The following is an 18486-nucleotide window of genomic DNA, read 5'->3' as shown; positions in this document are numbered from 1 at the left end:
GTTTGATGGTCTGGGTATTTTTTTTTTTGGGTGTTGATGGTAGATTATGGGTTGCTGTGTTTTGTTTTTTTTTTTTTTTTTTTGTGGTGTTGATGATCGGAGAGGGTTTGATAGTCTGGGTTTTTTTTTTTTTTTTTTTTTTGGTGTTGACGGTAGATTATGGGTTGCTGATGGGTTGCTGCTGGTGGAGGGGGCAGGTGTGTGTGGTGCGGCGGTGGAGGTGATGGTGGATCTTGAGCAGAAAGAAAGAAAGAGAGAGAATAAATAATGTTGTGAAATATATTATTTTATTATGTAAAAATATTATTTTAATGAGTAGAATAGGAAAATAGAAGTTTTGATGTGGAAGTATTGTAAAATTGTATTGTATAATTGATAAAGTAACTTTTTAGATGGTAAAATAGGATAGAATTGGGATAAATGAATGTGGATGCTCTTATTCCGTACAATTGTATAATAGGAATGCCTACTTATTCTCAAATACAAGTATCTACTTTATACAAGGACATCATTGTATCCTTATTATTATACAATAGGAATGCCTATTTGATATGGCACCGTTGTTCGCACTTAACAATAGAGTACCCTTTTTACAATAAGGCTACATTTTACACACTTAGGCCAAAAAATTAATTTTCATCCCAATTCTCAAGATATTTCACATAGTTGAAATTTATTATCAACTATTTTATGAGTCCCAAAAAGTATTTCTCAAAACATTTTCTTTTCATGTTCCTCAATTTCAATACCCCACTATTTGAGAAAATTTAAAAATAACATACCTCATAAAATTCTCAATTTCCAACATAAAAATTTAAGGTACTTGAACTTTTCTCAAAATAATTTTCACGAAAATAGAAGCACCATATTTGTGGGTTTCATAAAAGTTTATGAGATTTTTCACATCCTCAAAAATAACCCATCAAATATATTTTGTATGAGATGCAACAGTATATCACAATGCTATGGCTCACTAATTTTCCAATGAAAATAATAATAATATTTATTAATTTACCAAGACCTTTTTGTACAGCAAGCATCTCGATGATAAAACACCAAAGTACATCAACGTGCTAAGGGCTATTAGGGACAGCACATTCAAATTAAAACACTGTGCGTGATCCCACTGCCTCCTCGTGTACAATTGGTAGAGGCCTGCACGTGAGGATGAGAACATCAACACAAAATCTGTAGAATCAAGCTATATAAGAAGGGCATGTTATAGGCAAACACTGCTCAAAATATTATCTTACAAAAATATCAGATTGAAACAATAACCTTCACAAAATCAAAAATTGACGTAAATTAGGCCAAAGAATGATGTGTCATTCATTGCATACCATTTCTTTTTCACCTCTTTAACAATACTATTAAATCGACCACAGATCCATATTGCTCTTACATCTCATTGTACGGTCATAAAAACTAACAATACAGAGAAGCAATTGTGCAATCCCAAAACGTTAGAGCAATTTTCTAAAATAAAAAATTATTGCAATTGCACCGTAAATTCTATAGCAATTTCAATAATCATGTACTGGTCAGTTAGCCAGAAAATTCAATTTATATATATAGAGAGAGTTCTCTAATTTATCAAATTTATATATATATATCAAGAATATATATAGTCATATTATATTTCCTGTAAACATTATATCGTCCCAAATTGTTGTTCCTATGAACAATAATTGATAATTAAATTAAATTTCATTACAATCAATATATCATATAACTTATTAAAATTCTCATAAATTGGATTTACCATAAAATTAGAGAATAGTAGAGAGATGTTACCTTGATGATACTTTAAAGTAATCTCATATCAAGAAGTAATTTACTGTCAATTCATATATGTTTTTAGATTGAGGTGTGGATCATGTCACTAACTTGAAACGATACACACATTTACAAAGTTTCCGGTCTAATAGACTAAACATTGTGCATGCCGCTCTTGGGATACAACAACCCAGCCATCTTCATTGATTATCCTTCAAGCTTTCACCGCTTGTAAGATGGGAAGCTCTCAATAGTACTTTTTTTATCCATAAATATAGCATAGTAGGAATATATATATATATTCCATTAAAAGAAGAGGAAAAACTCCATACATGTGTTTTAGAAATATGTTATTGCATGTAAAAATGACAAAACAAAAATTACACTTGTTTTTGTACCTCACATTCACCGTACATTGGTAGTAGTCTATATACATTACCATACGGCTGACCACCACTAATATATGTTTATAGTAGTAAATAGGAGAATTCTCATTAACATAGCTTTACAGGTAGCAATTGTGAATTCAAAAGAATTCAAAACGTATTTAAATAAGCATTAAGACATAGCTAGTTTAATTTAAAAAGATTCGTAAATTAAACCATATCAGTTTTTGGTCAAAGACAATCAAGCTATGAAATTAATAAAATGAAAACCGATGCATATTTAAAACTATTATTATTTTTCTTTGAATTCTAAGGTTGAAACGGATATGCCATCAGTGATAGTAAAGCTTTTTTTTTTTTTTTGAGCGAAATACGATAGAAATTTCATTAAAGATAAATAATAGTATACAAGTATAACTAGATAACTCTAGTTTTGGGGGACAAACAACAAGTATGCAAACTGTGATATCCAGGAAAGTAAGAATGACCAAATACACGTGCACAGTACCAAGAAATCTCATTCCCTCACACTTTGCGCTGCATTTAGGCGTTGATACTCCTCCAATAAGCCCGTTGCTCTGTCAAAGATACACCTCGGGTGTAGTTGTGTCTGCTCAAAGTAGAATCTATTCCTGGCATTCCATATCATCCAAGCCGTGATTGCCCAATTTTCCAACTCAGAAGAGCAAAGCTTCTGCTGCAACATTTTGAACAGAAGGAAGAAGTCACCAGCTTCATTGCTGCACTTTTGGATTGTCCCTTTAAACAGAGCCCATGCATTTCGTGCCAGTGGGCATTCCCACAACACGACTTGTTGTCTCACTATGGTGGTAGCACAGCTCACATCGTTCTTCTTCGCTGATCCGTTTTTTGTGGAGGTTCTCCCTTGTGGGTAAGCATCCTGTACATGCCCTCCACAGAAAATTATGGACCTTAGGTGGCACCTTCAGCTTCCATATCCCCCTCCAAGTGGACCCGTGTGCATGCGCCGATGAGTGTTCAGCTTGGTTTGGAATTTTTAAACGGAGGGCTACCTGATACGCCGAGCAGACCGTAAATCTTTGTGATTTGTTTTCCTTCCATATCAGCTGATCCTGGGAATTCTGTTGAGTAAGGGGCAGCACTAAAATGGTCTCACATGTTCTCCTATCAAAAGTAGCAAATAACTTTCCCCTATCCCATTGCCGAGTGTCTTTGTCAATTAAATCCACACCTTCATATCCTGTGAGGGTGTATTCAAGAAAACTGGTGGGTGAGGCAGCCAAGAGTGAGATGCCACGGAAATACTTCTGCCATCTCCAATTGTCCACCTAGACCCTGCATGAATAATATCGCTAGCCGCCAGTAAGGAACGCCACACAAATGAATGATTAGTGCCCAGCTCTGCCTCCAAAAAGGAAGTATTCGGGAAGTACCTTGCTTTATATACTCTAAAAAACAGCGACCATTATTATGAATTTGGCGTCATGCTTGCTTGGCGAACATTGCAAGGTTAAAAGCATGAAAGTCCCTAAAGCCCATTCCCTCTTTTTCTTTGAAGTACATAGTTTACTCCAATCTATCCAATAGATTTTTCTCCTCCCTGTTTTGACCCCACCAATATTTAGTGACCATGGAATTGAAACTATCACATATTGACCATGGAAGTTTGAATAAGCTCATAGAGTATGTAGGGATGGCTTGTGCCACTGTTTTGATAAGAATTTCTCTCTCCGCCTTAGAAATAAATTTCTCCTTCCATCTAGCACTCTTTTCATTATTTTTTCATGGAGCTCTTTGAATGCTCCCACCTTGGACTTCCCACTCGGCATTGGGAGACCCAAATACTTCTCACATTCTAACATAACTCAAGCCCTCAACATTGCTGAATTAATATATTCATTTAAATTAAATATTTAATCAAGATTTAAAATTAATTATAATACATATTATAAAAATATTCCAACATTCTATCACACCTATCTTTCCAGTATAATAATCAAGCCAATCAAAGAAATTAAGGTGTCTTTTTAGATCTATCATTGTCTTATAATATTAATCTCTTAAATAATCTCTTTCTAATTCATTATACCATCTAAAAACTGCTTTCTTTTGTCAGCATAATTAATACATAACTACAACTTATAGAATTGAAAAGGCAAGTCACGAAAAAAAAAAATTTAAGTTTTTCTCTCTAGGTCCCAGCAGAACCCTAGAGGTGAAATATTGGTTTTGCCCCTGGCAAACAACGTCTCTCCGCCTGGGCGGTAGAAAGTGGCTATTAGCCCTCGGTTTATTGGATCGTAGTCAATGGAAGACATCACAACAAGGTGTGCTGGTTTACGGCGGTCGACAATAGAAGGCAATGAGGTGGATCTCTCACCACCGGAGGAGGAAAATGGTTTTGTTGTGGCAGGGAAGTTTTGTACGAAAAGGCGGGTGAACCTAGAGTCAATAGCACGTGCTCTGAAGGCGGTATGGAAAACTGAGAGGAATTTTGAAGTCAGTGATATAGGGGAGAATAAGGTTCTGTTCAAGTTCGGAAAAAGGGAAGACATGGATAGGGTGTTGATGCTAAGTCCTTGGACTTTCGACAAATACTTGGTGGTCCTACACAAACTTAAAGTAGGTGAGGCTGCGAATAGGATCCGTTTTGATAAGGCGTCGTTTTGGGTCCAGATACATGGCCTTCCTACCATGAGCCAGACGAAGGATACGGCGCTGCGCTTGGGAAGCACACTTGGGGTAGTGGAGAAGGTAGATGTGGATGGGCAAGGTTTTAGCCTAAGTGGGTATCTCCGGATCCTTGTGTTTATCGACATAACAAAACCGCTGTGTAGGGGGCGAATGGTCCGAACCTGGGGACCTTCAGCAATGTGGGTGGAGTTCAAATATGAACGCCTACCGATATTTTGCTACTGGTGTGGGAAGGTGGATTATGATGAACGAGATTGTATGTTGTGGATAAGAAGTAAAGAAGCAATCAAGATGGATGAGAAGCAATATGGTCCATGGTTGAGGGATTCCCAAGATAGACTACAAAGACCACAACTGGTCATGGCGGTGAGGACTGAGGGCGCGGGTGGCCTACAGGTAGGAGTGGACCATAACTACGAAAGTGTGGCGGAGAGTAATCCAGCGACCAAGGAAAGAATGAGTTCCGATGGCTTGGACAAGGAGAACGGGGTGGATGACGTGGACACAGGTACGGTACACGTGGAGAAGTTGACAAATGGGAGTGGGGTTGGTAAGGAAACTGTCCCAAAAATCCTGCAAATCACTGATTTTGAGGAACAGCTAAGGGATATTGATGAAGCCATTGAATTCGAGGAGAAGAATATGGGATTGGTTACCAAACAAGAGGAAAAAATAGATTTGACGGAGGGATCACAGGAAAATTTAAAACATGCAGAGCCGTGGAGAAAGGGGGACGACAGTACTATGGATGGAGAGGACTTTGGGCCTAGTAGAGCATCGGGCCTAAGCCCAAGTGCAAATATGGAAAAACCTCAGTATGGAGATAATACACTTTTGGGCTTTCACATGGAGAGTAACTTAATGGCAGCACCTTTTACAATTGGGCTGGCATCTCAAAGCCCAAAGAAGGCATGCAAAAAGAAAAAAGATCAACGCGACTATTTGAAGATGCCGAAGCAGGGAAGAGAGACACTTGATAAGGCAAACAGCGACACGAGTAATGGGAGCTTAAAAGAAGATGGGCAACTTAAGGGTATGGATGTGGTAATGGAATCTTGTGAGGCTGGGGAGAAGCGCAAAGAGCGGTCACCGTTAATGGTTGTGTCACATTTAACGAAAAATGTCAAAAAGCAAAAGGTGGAAGAGGAAGTACAGGTGCTTGGTCAGATTATGGCCCAACAGCTAGGATCGGTGGTGGCTACATGGTAGCACCGCCGGGAGCAATGAGTGTCATCACGTGGAAATGTCGGGGGCTTAGGAACCCCTGCACAGTTAACACCCTCCATAAAATGGTAATGGAGGAAGATCCCACCTTAGTCTTCCTTATTGAGACTAAGTTTGAAGTGTTAGAGATGGCGCGCATTAAACGGAAACTAGAAAGACATCAGGGGTTGGTGGTACCCAGCGTGAAAAGGGCTGGGGGTTTGGCGTTGTTGTGGAAAAGCTCGATGAAGGTGGAAGTTCAAACATATTCGCCTAGGCATATTGATGCCATCGTCACTGAAGATCAATGTTCAATGCAATGGAGATTCACGGGGTTTTATGGCCACCCAGAGACGAGTATGAGGGGGGAATCCTGGACGTCACTAGAGCAGCTGAGTGGACAGATGGATTTGTTGTGGGTCATAATGGGTGACTTTAATGAGATTCTGCATGAAAGTGAAAAAGTGGGAGGCAACAAAAGACCAGCTAGTCAGATGAAGCATTTTGGGGATGTAATAAACCGGACCAATCTTAGGGACTTGGGCTATGTAGGGTCTGACTTCACGTGGTGCAGGCATTGGGGGACCCCGGGATGGATTCGTGAGAGGTTGGATCGCACTTTCATTTCCACCAACTGGGCAGCGTGCTTCCCGCATGCTCGGCTACACTATGTGACTGTTTCAACCTCCGACCACTGCATGCTTGTACTCAAAGATGGCCAACACAGTAAGCAAGCCAGGTGCAGACCAAAACTTTTCAAGTTCGAATCGATGTGGCTAAGGAATAGTCAGTGTAAGGATCTTGTTCAAGATGCATGGTTTAGAGGTAGTTGCAAGGACACCCCATATCCTTTCAATACGTGCATGGAGGAATGTCGTGAATCCCTTACCCATTGGAATAAAATAACCTTTGGTCACGTTGGAAAGAAGATTAATGCATTAAGACAAAAACTTTAGGTCTTGGATAGCACAAACTCACGTGGGGTTGATATGGAAAGGGTGCATGAGACAAAAATGGGGTTGAATAAGCTCTTACTGGAGGAGGAGGATATGTGGAACCAAAGGTCCAGGAACTGTTGGCTGAAATCAGGAGATCGGAATACGTCTTTCTTCCATACTAAAGCGTCCAACAGACATAAAAGAAATTCCATAGTGAAGATAATGGATTCTAATGGAAATTGGGTGGAAGAAGAGGAGCAGATTGCTAAGGTGTTTACTAACTATTTTGGCAACTCTTTTCATCTTCTTGTCTGGTGGTCAGTGAGGAGCTGATGGATGCGGTACAACCAAAGGTGACTACCAGAATGAACATGATGTTACTATAAGTGTTCCATGCCCTAGAAATAGAGAAAGCACAGAAGCAAATGCATCCTCTAAAGGCCCCAGGCCCTAACGGTATGCCTACAGAAAATCATGTTCAAGCTAGGATTTCATGAAAGATGGGTTCGCATTATTATGCAATGTGTCTCATTGGTAACCTATGCGATCCGGATCAACGGGGTTCCTTGTGGAGCCATCAAGCCCACCCGGGGTCTACGACAGGGTGACCCGCTGTCGCCTTACCTTTTCATTCTATGCGCGGAGGGCCTTTCTGCTTTGATAAATAAGGCAGTCCAGAACAAATCCATTCATGGGGTGGCGGCTTCAGCTAGGGGTCCAAAAATTTCCCACTTGTTCTTCGCGGACGACAGCCAGATTTTCGGTAAAGCAACTGTTGGAGAGTGTGAGAAATTTTAAGGGTGTTGCAAGTTTATGAGGAGTCATCTGGGCAGCAGTTGAACAGGACAAAAACCTCCATCTTTTTCAGCCGTAACACAGACCAGGCCATTAAGGAAGCCATACTAGTTCGGTTTGGTGCTCAGATTATTAAGTCCCATGAATCATACCTCGGACTCCCATCATTAGTTGGACGCTCAAAAAGGAATACATTCGCCCAACTGAAAGAAAGAGTAGCGAATAAACTGGCAGAGTGGAGAGAGAATACGTTATCAAATGCGGGGAAGGAAATCTTAATAAAAGCGGTTGCTCAGTCAGTACGGTCGTATACTATGAGTTGCTTCAGGTTGCCCACTGCATTATGTGATGAACTCATGGGGATGGTGCGACAATTCTGGTGGGGCCAGAAGCAGGGGGACAAAAAACTAGCTTGGACGAGTTGGGAGAATATGTGCGGCCCTAAGGAGGAGGGAGGGATGGGCTTCAAGGACTTGCAAAGCTTCAACCTAGCTCTCTTGGCAAAGCAGGGATGGAGGTTGTAGACGAATATGTCCTCTCTCTTTTATAAGGTGTATAAAGCAAAGTACTTTCTAGGTTGCAACTTTGTTGAGGCAAAGATGGGAAGCCAACCTTCCTACGCATGGCGTAGTATTATGGCAGCTCAAGCTCTGGTGAGACGTGGTATGCGCTGGCAAGTGGGGGATGGGGCGAGAATCCATATTTGGAGAGACAGATGGATCCCTTGTCCAAGTACTTACAATATCATCACCCTATAGAAGCAGCCTTCTCAGGGGCAGTGGGTAAAAAATCTAATCAAGGGTGACAACAATGCATGGGACGTTAACCTTATTAGACAAACATTCTTACCTCAGGATGTGGACGCTATTCTGAGCATCCCACTAAGTGCCCGTGGTGCTCAGGATAGGATGGTATGGTCTGAAAATAAGTCTGGGAAGTTCTCTGTACGGAGTGCGTATAGGTTGGCGCAGCAGGACCGGGTGGAGAGTGTAGAGCTGAGTGTTCAGACCCTACTTTGGCTCGACAGATTTGGAGAGGTCTGTGGGGGTATGGACGTACCGAATGAGGTGAAACAGTTTGCATGGAAAGCATGCAAAAATATTCTCGCTACGAAGGAAAACTTGTGGAAAAGAAATATCACGAGGGATGAGGTCTGTGAGGGTTGCGGATAAGCGATTGAATCGACTAGTCATCTGTTCTGGACATGTCAGAAAGCACGTGAGGTATGGTCCCACAGTAAAGTGGTAGTTCCATTTCAAGTGTCCCCAACGTGGGAGTTCATGGACGTTATGGGTCAGCTGCAAAGGTGGAGATGCAAGGTGGGCTGAAGCTTTTCCTGGCGTTTTGGAACGGGTGGTCATGATTTGTTGGGGAATTTGGAAGAATAGGAACGAAGTACGTAATGGTGGACAAGACAGGAGGGGCTCTGCCACAGTACGAAGCACGCTCATGATGCTAGAAGAATTTCAGGCAGTCAATGTAAAGCAAATAAAGGAGTGGACCCACATGCCGGAAGTAGTCAAATGGAAGCCGCCTCAACAAGGACGTTACAAAGTGAACACGGATGGTGCTGTGTTTACCAAAAGTAAGAGTGCGGGAATCGGGGTGGTGGTTCGTGATAGCAACGACGAGGTGATTGCCGCGCTATGCAAACGAGTTGCTGGCCTGATGGGAGTGTTGGAAACGGAGGCAATAGCTATGGAGGTAGTAGTACAGTTTGCTGCAAACATTGGGCTTCGAGATGTCGTCTTCGAGGGAGATTCATTGAGCGTTTGTAAGATGATCCAAGGGTCCACCGAGGTTCAGTTGTCAATTCAGAACGTGGTGGATGGCATTAATGCCCAACTGCAAGCTTTTAAAATAGCAGAGGTGTCCCGTGTAAAAAGGCAAGGAAATATCCCTGCCCACTTATTAGCTCAGTAGGTTGTACACGTTGAAGACTACGTAGCTTGGCTGGAGGAATGCTCGAGTCTAGTAGCACATGCTTGTACCCAGGATGTTCTACATTTAGTTTAATTCTAATAAAGTAATGAGTTTCCTATCAAAAAAAAAATACATAACTGTAAATTCCAATAATTCATTGTTAGGAAACAGTCCCGCCACACAATTGGAAATGGTGGCCAAATCAACCAGATTTTCAAAGCCAATAGAAGCTTGGTTCGTTCACTTCAACTACACAAGGTTTCAGCTCAGGTTTCTTATTGAAACAAAAAGGTAAGTACCGTAAAATTTTCGATTTTGATTTATAAGAAAATGATAACAATATTTTCCTTTATTAGTATAGAGCTTTCTTACTCTCCCTAGTCTCTTTGAGCCTATAGAAGACCATAGGAAGCAAGCATGCAAAGTTTCACCATCGTAATCGTTGGTCATTACAGCATATTTGGTTTCTTATTGTCAATGACTATTCAATGAATCACCAGCACTATTCGACTCCCCCCCCCCCCTCCCAAATCCAAGGAGACTATAGGAACCACTCATGTGTTAGTTGAATCTGTATTTCAAAATATATAATATGTTTATTTCTATGTTTATGTTTACATTTACGTTTATAGTTAGTTGTGTGAATATGGTATTATTATTTTCATTATACAAGTCAAGTTCAGAGCAATGAAAAAAACATGTTAGAATTGCCACATTCAAGAAGGATCGGTGCTTTTTTGGGTGCAGAATTTTTCCTTTCCATATAAAAGGTTAGAAGTACAAAAGAATTTGATTCTTATAATGAGTAATGAATATTAAAAGTGCTGAATATTTTCATCTATATCTCTTTTTTTATCAAGCTTTGTCAAGGACATGATTTAATTCTCAAATAAAATCAATTCCAGTTAGTGGCTAATAAAATAGTGACATATAATTAATTAGTTAATACATTAAACGTGAATAATATAAAGTTTATGAATTTTTTTTTTATTACAAGAGAAACCAACAACAATATAAATACATTAATTATTAGAATGCTTCAATAAATAGTACATTTTTCCAAAAAAACAGTCATTAATCTTTTTCACCTTTTGACAAATTAACTCCAAATTTTGTGCACCTACTATTATTAAAGTGACAAATATAAATGATCTTTTAAAACATTGTGTTCCTATATATATACTATATAAAAGTGATATGCGTTTGATAGAATGAAAAAGTAGGCCTTCTTTGTAAGCCGAGCTTAATGCAATTCTAATCCCCACCCAACCCTTCCCTCTTTCAATAAATAGTACATTTTTCCAAACAAAAAAAAAAACAATCATTAATCTTTTTTACCTTTTGACAAATTCACTCCAAATTTTGTGCACCTACCATTATTAAAGTGACAAATATAAATGATCTTTTAAAACATTGTGTTCCTATATATATACCATATAAAAGCGTTTGATAGAACTAAAAAGTAGGCATTCTTTTTAAGCCAAGGTTAATGCAATTTCCATCCCTACCCACCCCTTCCCTCTTTCAAAGAATTTTTTTTCCTCATTCTTTTTCTAGCTAGCACTCACAGGTATCCATCCCACCCCACTCAACTATTAGTTTATAATTTTATTAAAATTTGATTTAAAATATATGATATATTATATATGTTAAATTAAAGCTCATAAATATATTATAAAAAATCAAGTTCTAATATTACAAAAGCTTTGAAAAGAATAACAATATAATAATAAAAGTATAAAAAGTTGTATAAAAAAGGATTCAAACATAAAAATAGAACAATCATAAATCATAAATCATAAATTACAAATTACAAATTATAAATTATACATTTCTATCAAAAAAATTATAAATTATAAATAAGTTTAAACATAAAAATATAAAATCAATAATACAACACCAAAAAAAATCATCAATTTTTAAGTTTGAAGTTAAGGCACCATCAATGTTTTTTTTTTAAAATATAGTTTATTACTTTTTTTATACAAATCAAATTCAAAGCAGTGAACAAGGCATGTTAGAATTGTCACATTCAAGATGGATTGGTGCTTTTTTTAGGTGGCGCAAATTTTTTTTTTTTTTTTTCAGTATAAAAGGTTAGAAGTACAGAAGAATTCGATTCTTCTAATGACTAATGACTGTTAAAAGTACTAAATATTTTCATCTATATCTCTCTCTCTCTCTCTCTCTCTCTCTCTCTCTCTCTTTGTCAAGGACGTGATTTAGTTCTTGATAGTGACGTTTTTAAGGATCATCAATTGGAACACGCAACCCGTCAGCCAGGCTCATTAGGATGCTACCTTTTTAGCATTCATAGCCATGCCCCTTACGCAGCAACGTTAAGCTGACGGATCACGTGGACGACTCAGGGGTGACGACCTTGGCTGTAAGGTCTTTGGCTGACGTCCTTGGCTGACGGATCACGTTGGCATACGTAAGCTGACGACAGTATAGGAGGTACACGTGGGCTGACGACCTTGGCAGGTGAAGGCTGAAGGAGTAATCCAACTTTCATTTTTAGCCTATCTTGACTTCTGCTTATGTGAATATAAGGAAAGTTCTTGCGCTACACGTTCGACTTTAGTCAAGAAGATTCCTATAAGGAAAGGGCTCAATACAATAGGCAAAGATCCGCGAATTACTCTTTTAAAAAGGAAAGTACTTCTTCACCAAGGCGCATATTTCGGCCACATACCACTATATATACCCCAAGACCCTCATGACCCAAAGGTACGCACTATTACCTCAACTCTGGCACTCTAGGGTTGTTTTAAAGACTCTAACTTGATCGTCAGAGGGTCTTTGGCCGGCACCATACCGGTGCTCTCTGTCGATCACCTACTTTCTCTTCGCAGGTGTTGCTTGAATCGGAGGAGTACTCGCAGCTCACTGGTGATTTCTTCGGCATCATCAGTTGGCTCCGTCTGTGGGAACGACAAGAGAGACATTCAGCCTTGCTCTGTTCCTGAGACAAAGAGTTGTATGGTACTCACTCGATCGATGGCAACAATCAACAACCAAGGCGACGAACCGCATGCTACAGCGCTAGAAAGGCAAGTTCGACGCCGGGCCGTCGCCGTCGAGCGCCTTACTAAACGAATCACGACTTAGAAGAACAACTACGGCAGGTGACCGCGCACCAAAGTGCACGGGGAGGACCGTGAAGCAGCAAGCCCGAAGGGAGGAATGCCGTCAGTTCTCGAAGGTAGCACCGCACCAACAAGGCCGGAGCGCGGGAGACAAACCCGCCATCCGCCTCGGACTCCCTACCACCTCATATCGCGGCCGAGATGCTGAGATGAGGAACGCATGGATGTGATGATGAACGCCCTAGAGGACGGGTGTCCAGAACCCGGACGACCTAGTCCATAGAACGGATTCACCTTTCACGCGTTGGTGAATTCATGCCCCGTTCCTCCAAAGTTTCGCATGCCCCACGTGGAAAACTACGACGGATCCAAAGACCCGTTGGACCACCCGGGAGTCTTTTTAGAACCCTAATGCATCTTCGTGGTGTACCGGACGAAATCATGTGCGTGGCTTTTCTTACCACCTTGAAGGAGCCCGCGAGGGATTGGTACACTGTGCCGACGCCTAATTCTATCGGCACCTTTAAGGAACTAGGGCGCGCTTCGTGTCACACTTTATTGGAAGTCATCGGCACAAGAGGTCTATTGCGTGTATACCGGGCATTACAGCCGAGAAGACGAGACGTTAAGGTCCTATATAGCCCGCTTTAACAAGGAATCCTCTCAATAGACGATGCATGACAAGATACTTGTGGCGCATTCACGAACGGGCTACAAGAGGGTAAGTTCTTGTTCTCTCTATGCAAGAATGACCCAAAGACTATGTCCGATGTATACTGTGGCGACGAAGTATATGAACGCGGAGGATGTCTTGGCCGAGACGACCATAAACCCGAAAAAGGGAGAGACAGAAGATACGAAACCCGACAATGGACGAAAAGGGGGAGAACCGGAGAGGGACGAGATGATCGACGACCCAAGCCGCCTACGTGAAGGTACACGAGCTTCACTCCCCCGAACGCGCCCATCGACCGGTGTGTCGATGCATTAAAGACAAGGAAACTTTGGCCTTTCCCGGAAAACTCGAAGGAGATCCCAACAGAGACCAAGGGATAAGTACGCCGATTTCACCAAGACCACGGCCATGACACCGCCGATTGCTACGACCCGAAAATGAAGCAAATAGAAGCTCTCATTAGGCGAGGAGGTTACGAGGTTCGTCAACAAAGAAAGTGGCGGACCCGCCACAAAATCAAGCCCCTACGGCGAGATAATAATCGCCCTGTGCAACTCCGTAGGAGACATAAGGATGATTGTAGGAGGCACCACGAGGGCCGTATCTTCCAAGAAAGCCCGAAAGACATACATCGAACGGTCCAGAACGTCCCGTCGGCAAGTCCCGTGCTTGGAAGGTCACGGATTGGAAATCCCTATTGAATTCTCGAAGCGACGCCGCCGCCTTCACCATCCCCACGACGACGCTTTGGTCGTCACCATACGGCAAGGGATTACAACATACACCGAGTTCTCGTAGACAACGGTAGCTCGCCAGACATCCTTTACTATCCCGCTTTCCAACGGATGCAAATTGAAAGTGGAGCGACTAATTCTTAATGCCCCACTCATTGGCTTTGGAGGGGCGAGGGTACATCCACTTGGCACCGTCACTTTAGCGGTAACCGTTGGAGACTACCCACGGCAAGTCACCCGAACATAACATTCCCGGTAGTCGATTGCTCGTCGCTTACAATGCCATCATGGGCGTCCAACCCTCAACTCATGGAAAGCCGTAACCTCGACATACCATTTAATGATAAAATTCCCTCGATCATGGAATTGGAGAATCGAGAGGGAAATCGTATCCGCACGAGAATGTTACGTGGCCATGATGGAGATGGACGGTCACATTCAAGCCATGAACATAGAAGAACGTCGGTGGCGGCGAACCCGTCGAGGCTCGAAGACGTACATCTCGACGAAGCCCACCGAGCGAACGACAAAGCCCAACCCCGGCCGACCCGGCGGTACGTCGAAACTCGCAACTTTTTTGAAAGAAAACAAAGATGTATTCGCATGGAGCCACGAAGACATGCCGGAATCGACCCGTTCGGCCATGGTGCACAGTGTTGAACATGTCGCCATCTTTTCCGCCCGTCCGACGAAGAAAAGAACCTTTGCCCAAGAAAGAGACCAAGCAACAGCGAAGAAGTCCGCAACCGCAAGAAGCAGGATTTATCGTGGAAGTGTATTACCCCGATTGGTTGGCGAACGTCGTAATGGTCAAAAAGAACAACGGGAAATGGAGGATGTGCGTCGACTTCACGGACTTAAACAAAGCATGCCCCAAAGATAGCTACCCCTCCCGCGGGTCGACGTCCTGGTGGATTCTACGGCCCAAACATCGCGCTTGCTAAGCTTCATGGATGCATTCTCTGGGTATAACCAGATCCGAATGGATGAGGCTGATCAAGAGAAGACTTCGTTCGTAACAAGCCAAGGCCTTTTTTGCTACAAGGTCATGCCCTTTGGCCTGAAAAATGCTAGCGCAACCTATCAGAGGCTCATGAACAAGATGTTTGCACTAAGCAGATTGGAAGGAACGGCCTGTGTGTATGTCGACGACATGCCGGTCAAAAGCCAAGAGGAAGAAGCTCATCCTTGGAGGATCTTAAGGAAACGTTTGATACTTCGCTCCTACAACATGAAACTCAACCCAAGCAAGTGTGCCTTTGGAGTGACGGCAGAAAATTCTTGGGGTACGTGGTATCCCAAAGAGGGATCGAGGCCAACCTGGACAAGATTCGAAAGCCATTATGGGGATGGCCCCTCCTAAAAATATTAAGGAAGTACAAAGCCTCAACGCAGGTCGCCGCGCTTGCGCATTCGTGTCGAAGGCCGCAGATAGATGTCTACCTTTTTTCCGAACATTGAAAAAATCCTTTGAATGGACCGCCGAGTTGTCAACAAGCGTTCGAAGATTTAAAGGCCTACCTCTCTTCCCCGCCATTGCTAAGCCCTCGCAACCAGAAAAGAACTGCTCCTCTATCCGGCCGTTTCCCGCCAGCCCGGCCGCGGCCTTAATTAGAGAAGACGATAAGGTTCAACGACTCGTGTACTATGCAAGCAAGGCATTGCACGGTGCGAAGAGAGATATCCCCCCATGGGAGAAACTTGCCTTCGCTTTGGTTACGCGGCTCGTAAGCTCAAACCATATTTTCAAGCCCATACAATAGTCGTCCTAATCGACAAACCTTTGCGAGCAACGGGCAGCCGGCCGGACGGATGGCGTTGTGGTCCGTAGAACTAAGTGAATTTGATATACACATCGCCCCGCGTCGCCATCAAGGGACAAGCGGTGGCCGACTTCATTGCCGAGTTCACCGGCGTGCAAGGCGAAGAGGAAAAGATTCCCCAATGGGGCATTTTCATCGACGGTCATCCAACAAGAAGTGGTGGCGGGGGTAAGTGGTCGTGCTTAACTCTCCGGAAGGCGACGAGCTCAAATGTATGATTCGCCTCGATTTTCCTACAACTAACAATGAAGCCGAGTACGAAGCCCCGATAAGGTCTAGACCTTGCTCAAGTAGTGGGCCACGAACGTGGTTGTTCATCGCGACTCCCAAGTCGTCACAAGCCAGTAAACGGCGAGTACGAGTGCAAGGGTGAAAGAATGAAGAGGTACCGGGAACAAGCAAAAAGAGGATGGACGGGCTGCAAGCCAAGATAGTCCAAATTCCAAGAGGAGAAAACGAACATGCCGACCGACTTTCCAAGCCGCATCTCGCGGAAACTATGACCCCCATCGACAAGGTACTTTCTTTCATTCAATCCTCACCATTAATTGACGTTGTCCGCATACGAAATTGGTTCCGAAAACAATTGGACCACGCCTTGATCTCCTACCTAAAAGATGGCACGTTGCCCGATGAAAAAGAGGCCGCCAGAAGCCGAAGGTCCGTCGCACGGCTTTGTCTTGATAAAGGACGTTCTCTACAAAAGGGGCTTTTCTCGACCATATACCTGGCGTGCGTAGGCCCCGAAGAAGCAACGACTATGTTATGAGAGAAGTACACGAGGGGATATGCGGCAACCACTGGATCACTTCGGTCGTTGGTACAAAAGCCGATTCGGGCCGGTACTATTGGCCAACAATGCAAAATGACGCCTGTGTTTATGTGAGAGCTCGACAAGTGTCAAAGGTTCAGCAACATCACTCGGCAACCGGCGGAAGAATTGACCCCATAATCGCCCCATGGCCGTTCGCCGGTTGGGGGTTGGATATCATGGGACCATTCCCGATGGCGAAGAAACCTCGAAGTTCCTCGTCGTCGCATCGATTACTTCACCAAATGGGTTGAAGCCGAAGCCCTAGCCAATCACCGAAAAGAATATAAGGGGTTTTGTATGGAGAAACATTGTCTGCAGGTATGGAATTCCAAGAGTCTTAATTTCGGACAACGGTAAACAATTTAACAACGACTCCTTCCGAGCCTTCTGTTCAGAGTTAGGAATCAAGAACCATTATTCCTCCCCAGCCCATCCTCAGGCAAACGGACAAGTAGAAGTCACCAACCGATCCTTGCTCCGAATCATCAAGACTCGGCCGAGGGGCAAAGGTGGCGTATGGCTCGAGATGCCGCCGGCGCGTGCTATGGGCATACAGAACGACAATACGAACCCCTACAGGAGAAACCCCTTTCCAGCTGACATATGGAAGTGAAGCGGTCATTCCAACCGAGATAGGACTCACAAGTTATAGGGTGGCCAACCACGACGAAGGAAGAAATGATCAAGAGCTTCGTTTACAACTGGATCTAATTGACGAAGTAAGGGCGGCGGCTGAGCAGAGACTCGCGCAATACCAGGACCTCGTAAGCAAGCACTACAACTCCCGAATCAAGCACCGAGACTTCAAAGTCGGAGATCTTGTTTTGAGGAAAGTAATGGGCGCAGCCAGAGATCCCACACAAGGAAAGCTCGGCCCGAACTGGGAAGGACCCTACAAGATCGTATCATGGCGAAGAAAGGGCACCTATCACCTAGAGACTCTTGACGGACAGAAACTGCGGCACCCATGGAACGCCGAGCACCTCAGAAAGTACTACCAGTAAAGAAGATAGCAAGCAAAACGTTACCCCTCATTACCAGTTTACGATCCTTAATTATTTGTTTTAGCTTATTCTTGCCTACAGTATATTTTAAATGGGCTGAAAACTTATCTTTCCTATTTTTTGAACAAAAATTTTACTTATGCATTCATCATAATAAGAGGAGGTTCATTCAGAAACGACTAGTGAATTTTTTATGTCTTGAAGAAAACAACAGGTCCTCTACATCCAAGTCCACAAAGTGGACGACCTGCTTACAAGTCCACAAAGTGGACGGCCTACATCTAAGTCCACAAAGTGGACGACCTACCTCCAAGTCCACAAAGTGGACGACTTGCTTACAAGTCCACAAAGTGGACGGCCTACATCTAAGTCCACAAAGTGGACGACCTACCTCCAAGTCCACAAAATGGACGACATTCTTATAAGTCCACAAAGTGGACGGTCTACATCCAAGTCCACAAAGTGGACGACCTGCTTACAAGTCCACAAAGTGGACGGCCTACATCTAAGCCCACAAAGTGGACGACCTACCTCCAAGTCCACAAAATGGACGACATTCTTATAAGTCCACAAAGTGGACGGTCTACATCCAAGTCCACAAAATGGACGACCTGCCTATAAGTCCACAAAGTGGACGGCCTGCTTCTAA

At 42.9% G+C, this 18486-nt stretch overlaps 1 protein-coding gene across 1 annotated transcript; it reads left to right on the top strand.

The window, feature by feature from the left end:
* The first annotated feature begins 6061 nt into the window (after positions 1-6061).
* Positions 6062-6997, top strand: LOC142628952 (uncharacterized). Its single transcript, XM_075802974.1, has one exon. The coding sequence runs from the start codon at positions 6062-6064 to the stop codon at positions 6995-6997; it is 936 nt and encodes a 311-aa protein (XP_075659089.1).
* Positions 6998-18486: the final 11489 nt, after the last annotated feature.

The sequence above is a fragment of the Castanea sativa genome, chromosome 3 (assembly GCF_040712315.1).
Source record: "Castanea sativa cultivar Marrone di Chiusa Pesio chromosome 3, ASM4071231v1".
Lineage (NCBI taxonomy): Eukaryota > Viridiplantae > Streptophyta > Magnoliopsida > Fagales > Fagaceae > Castanea > Castanea sativa.
Note: the sequence above shows the minus strand (reverse complement) of the source record. Positions and strands in the feature narration are given on the sequence as shown.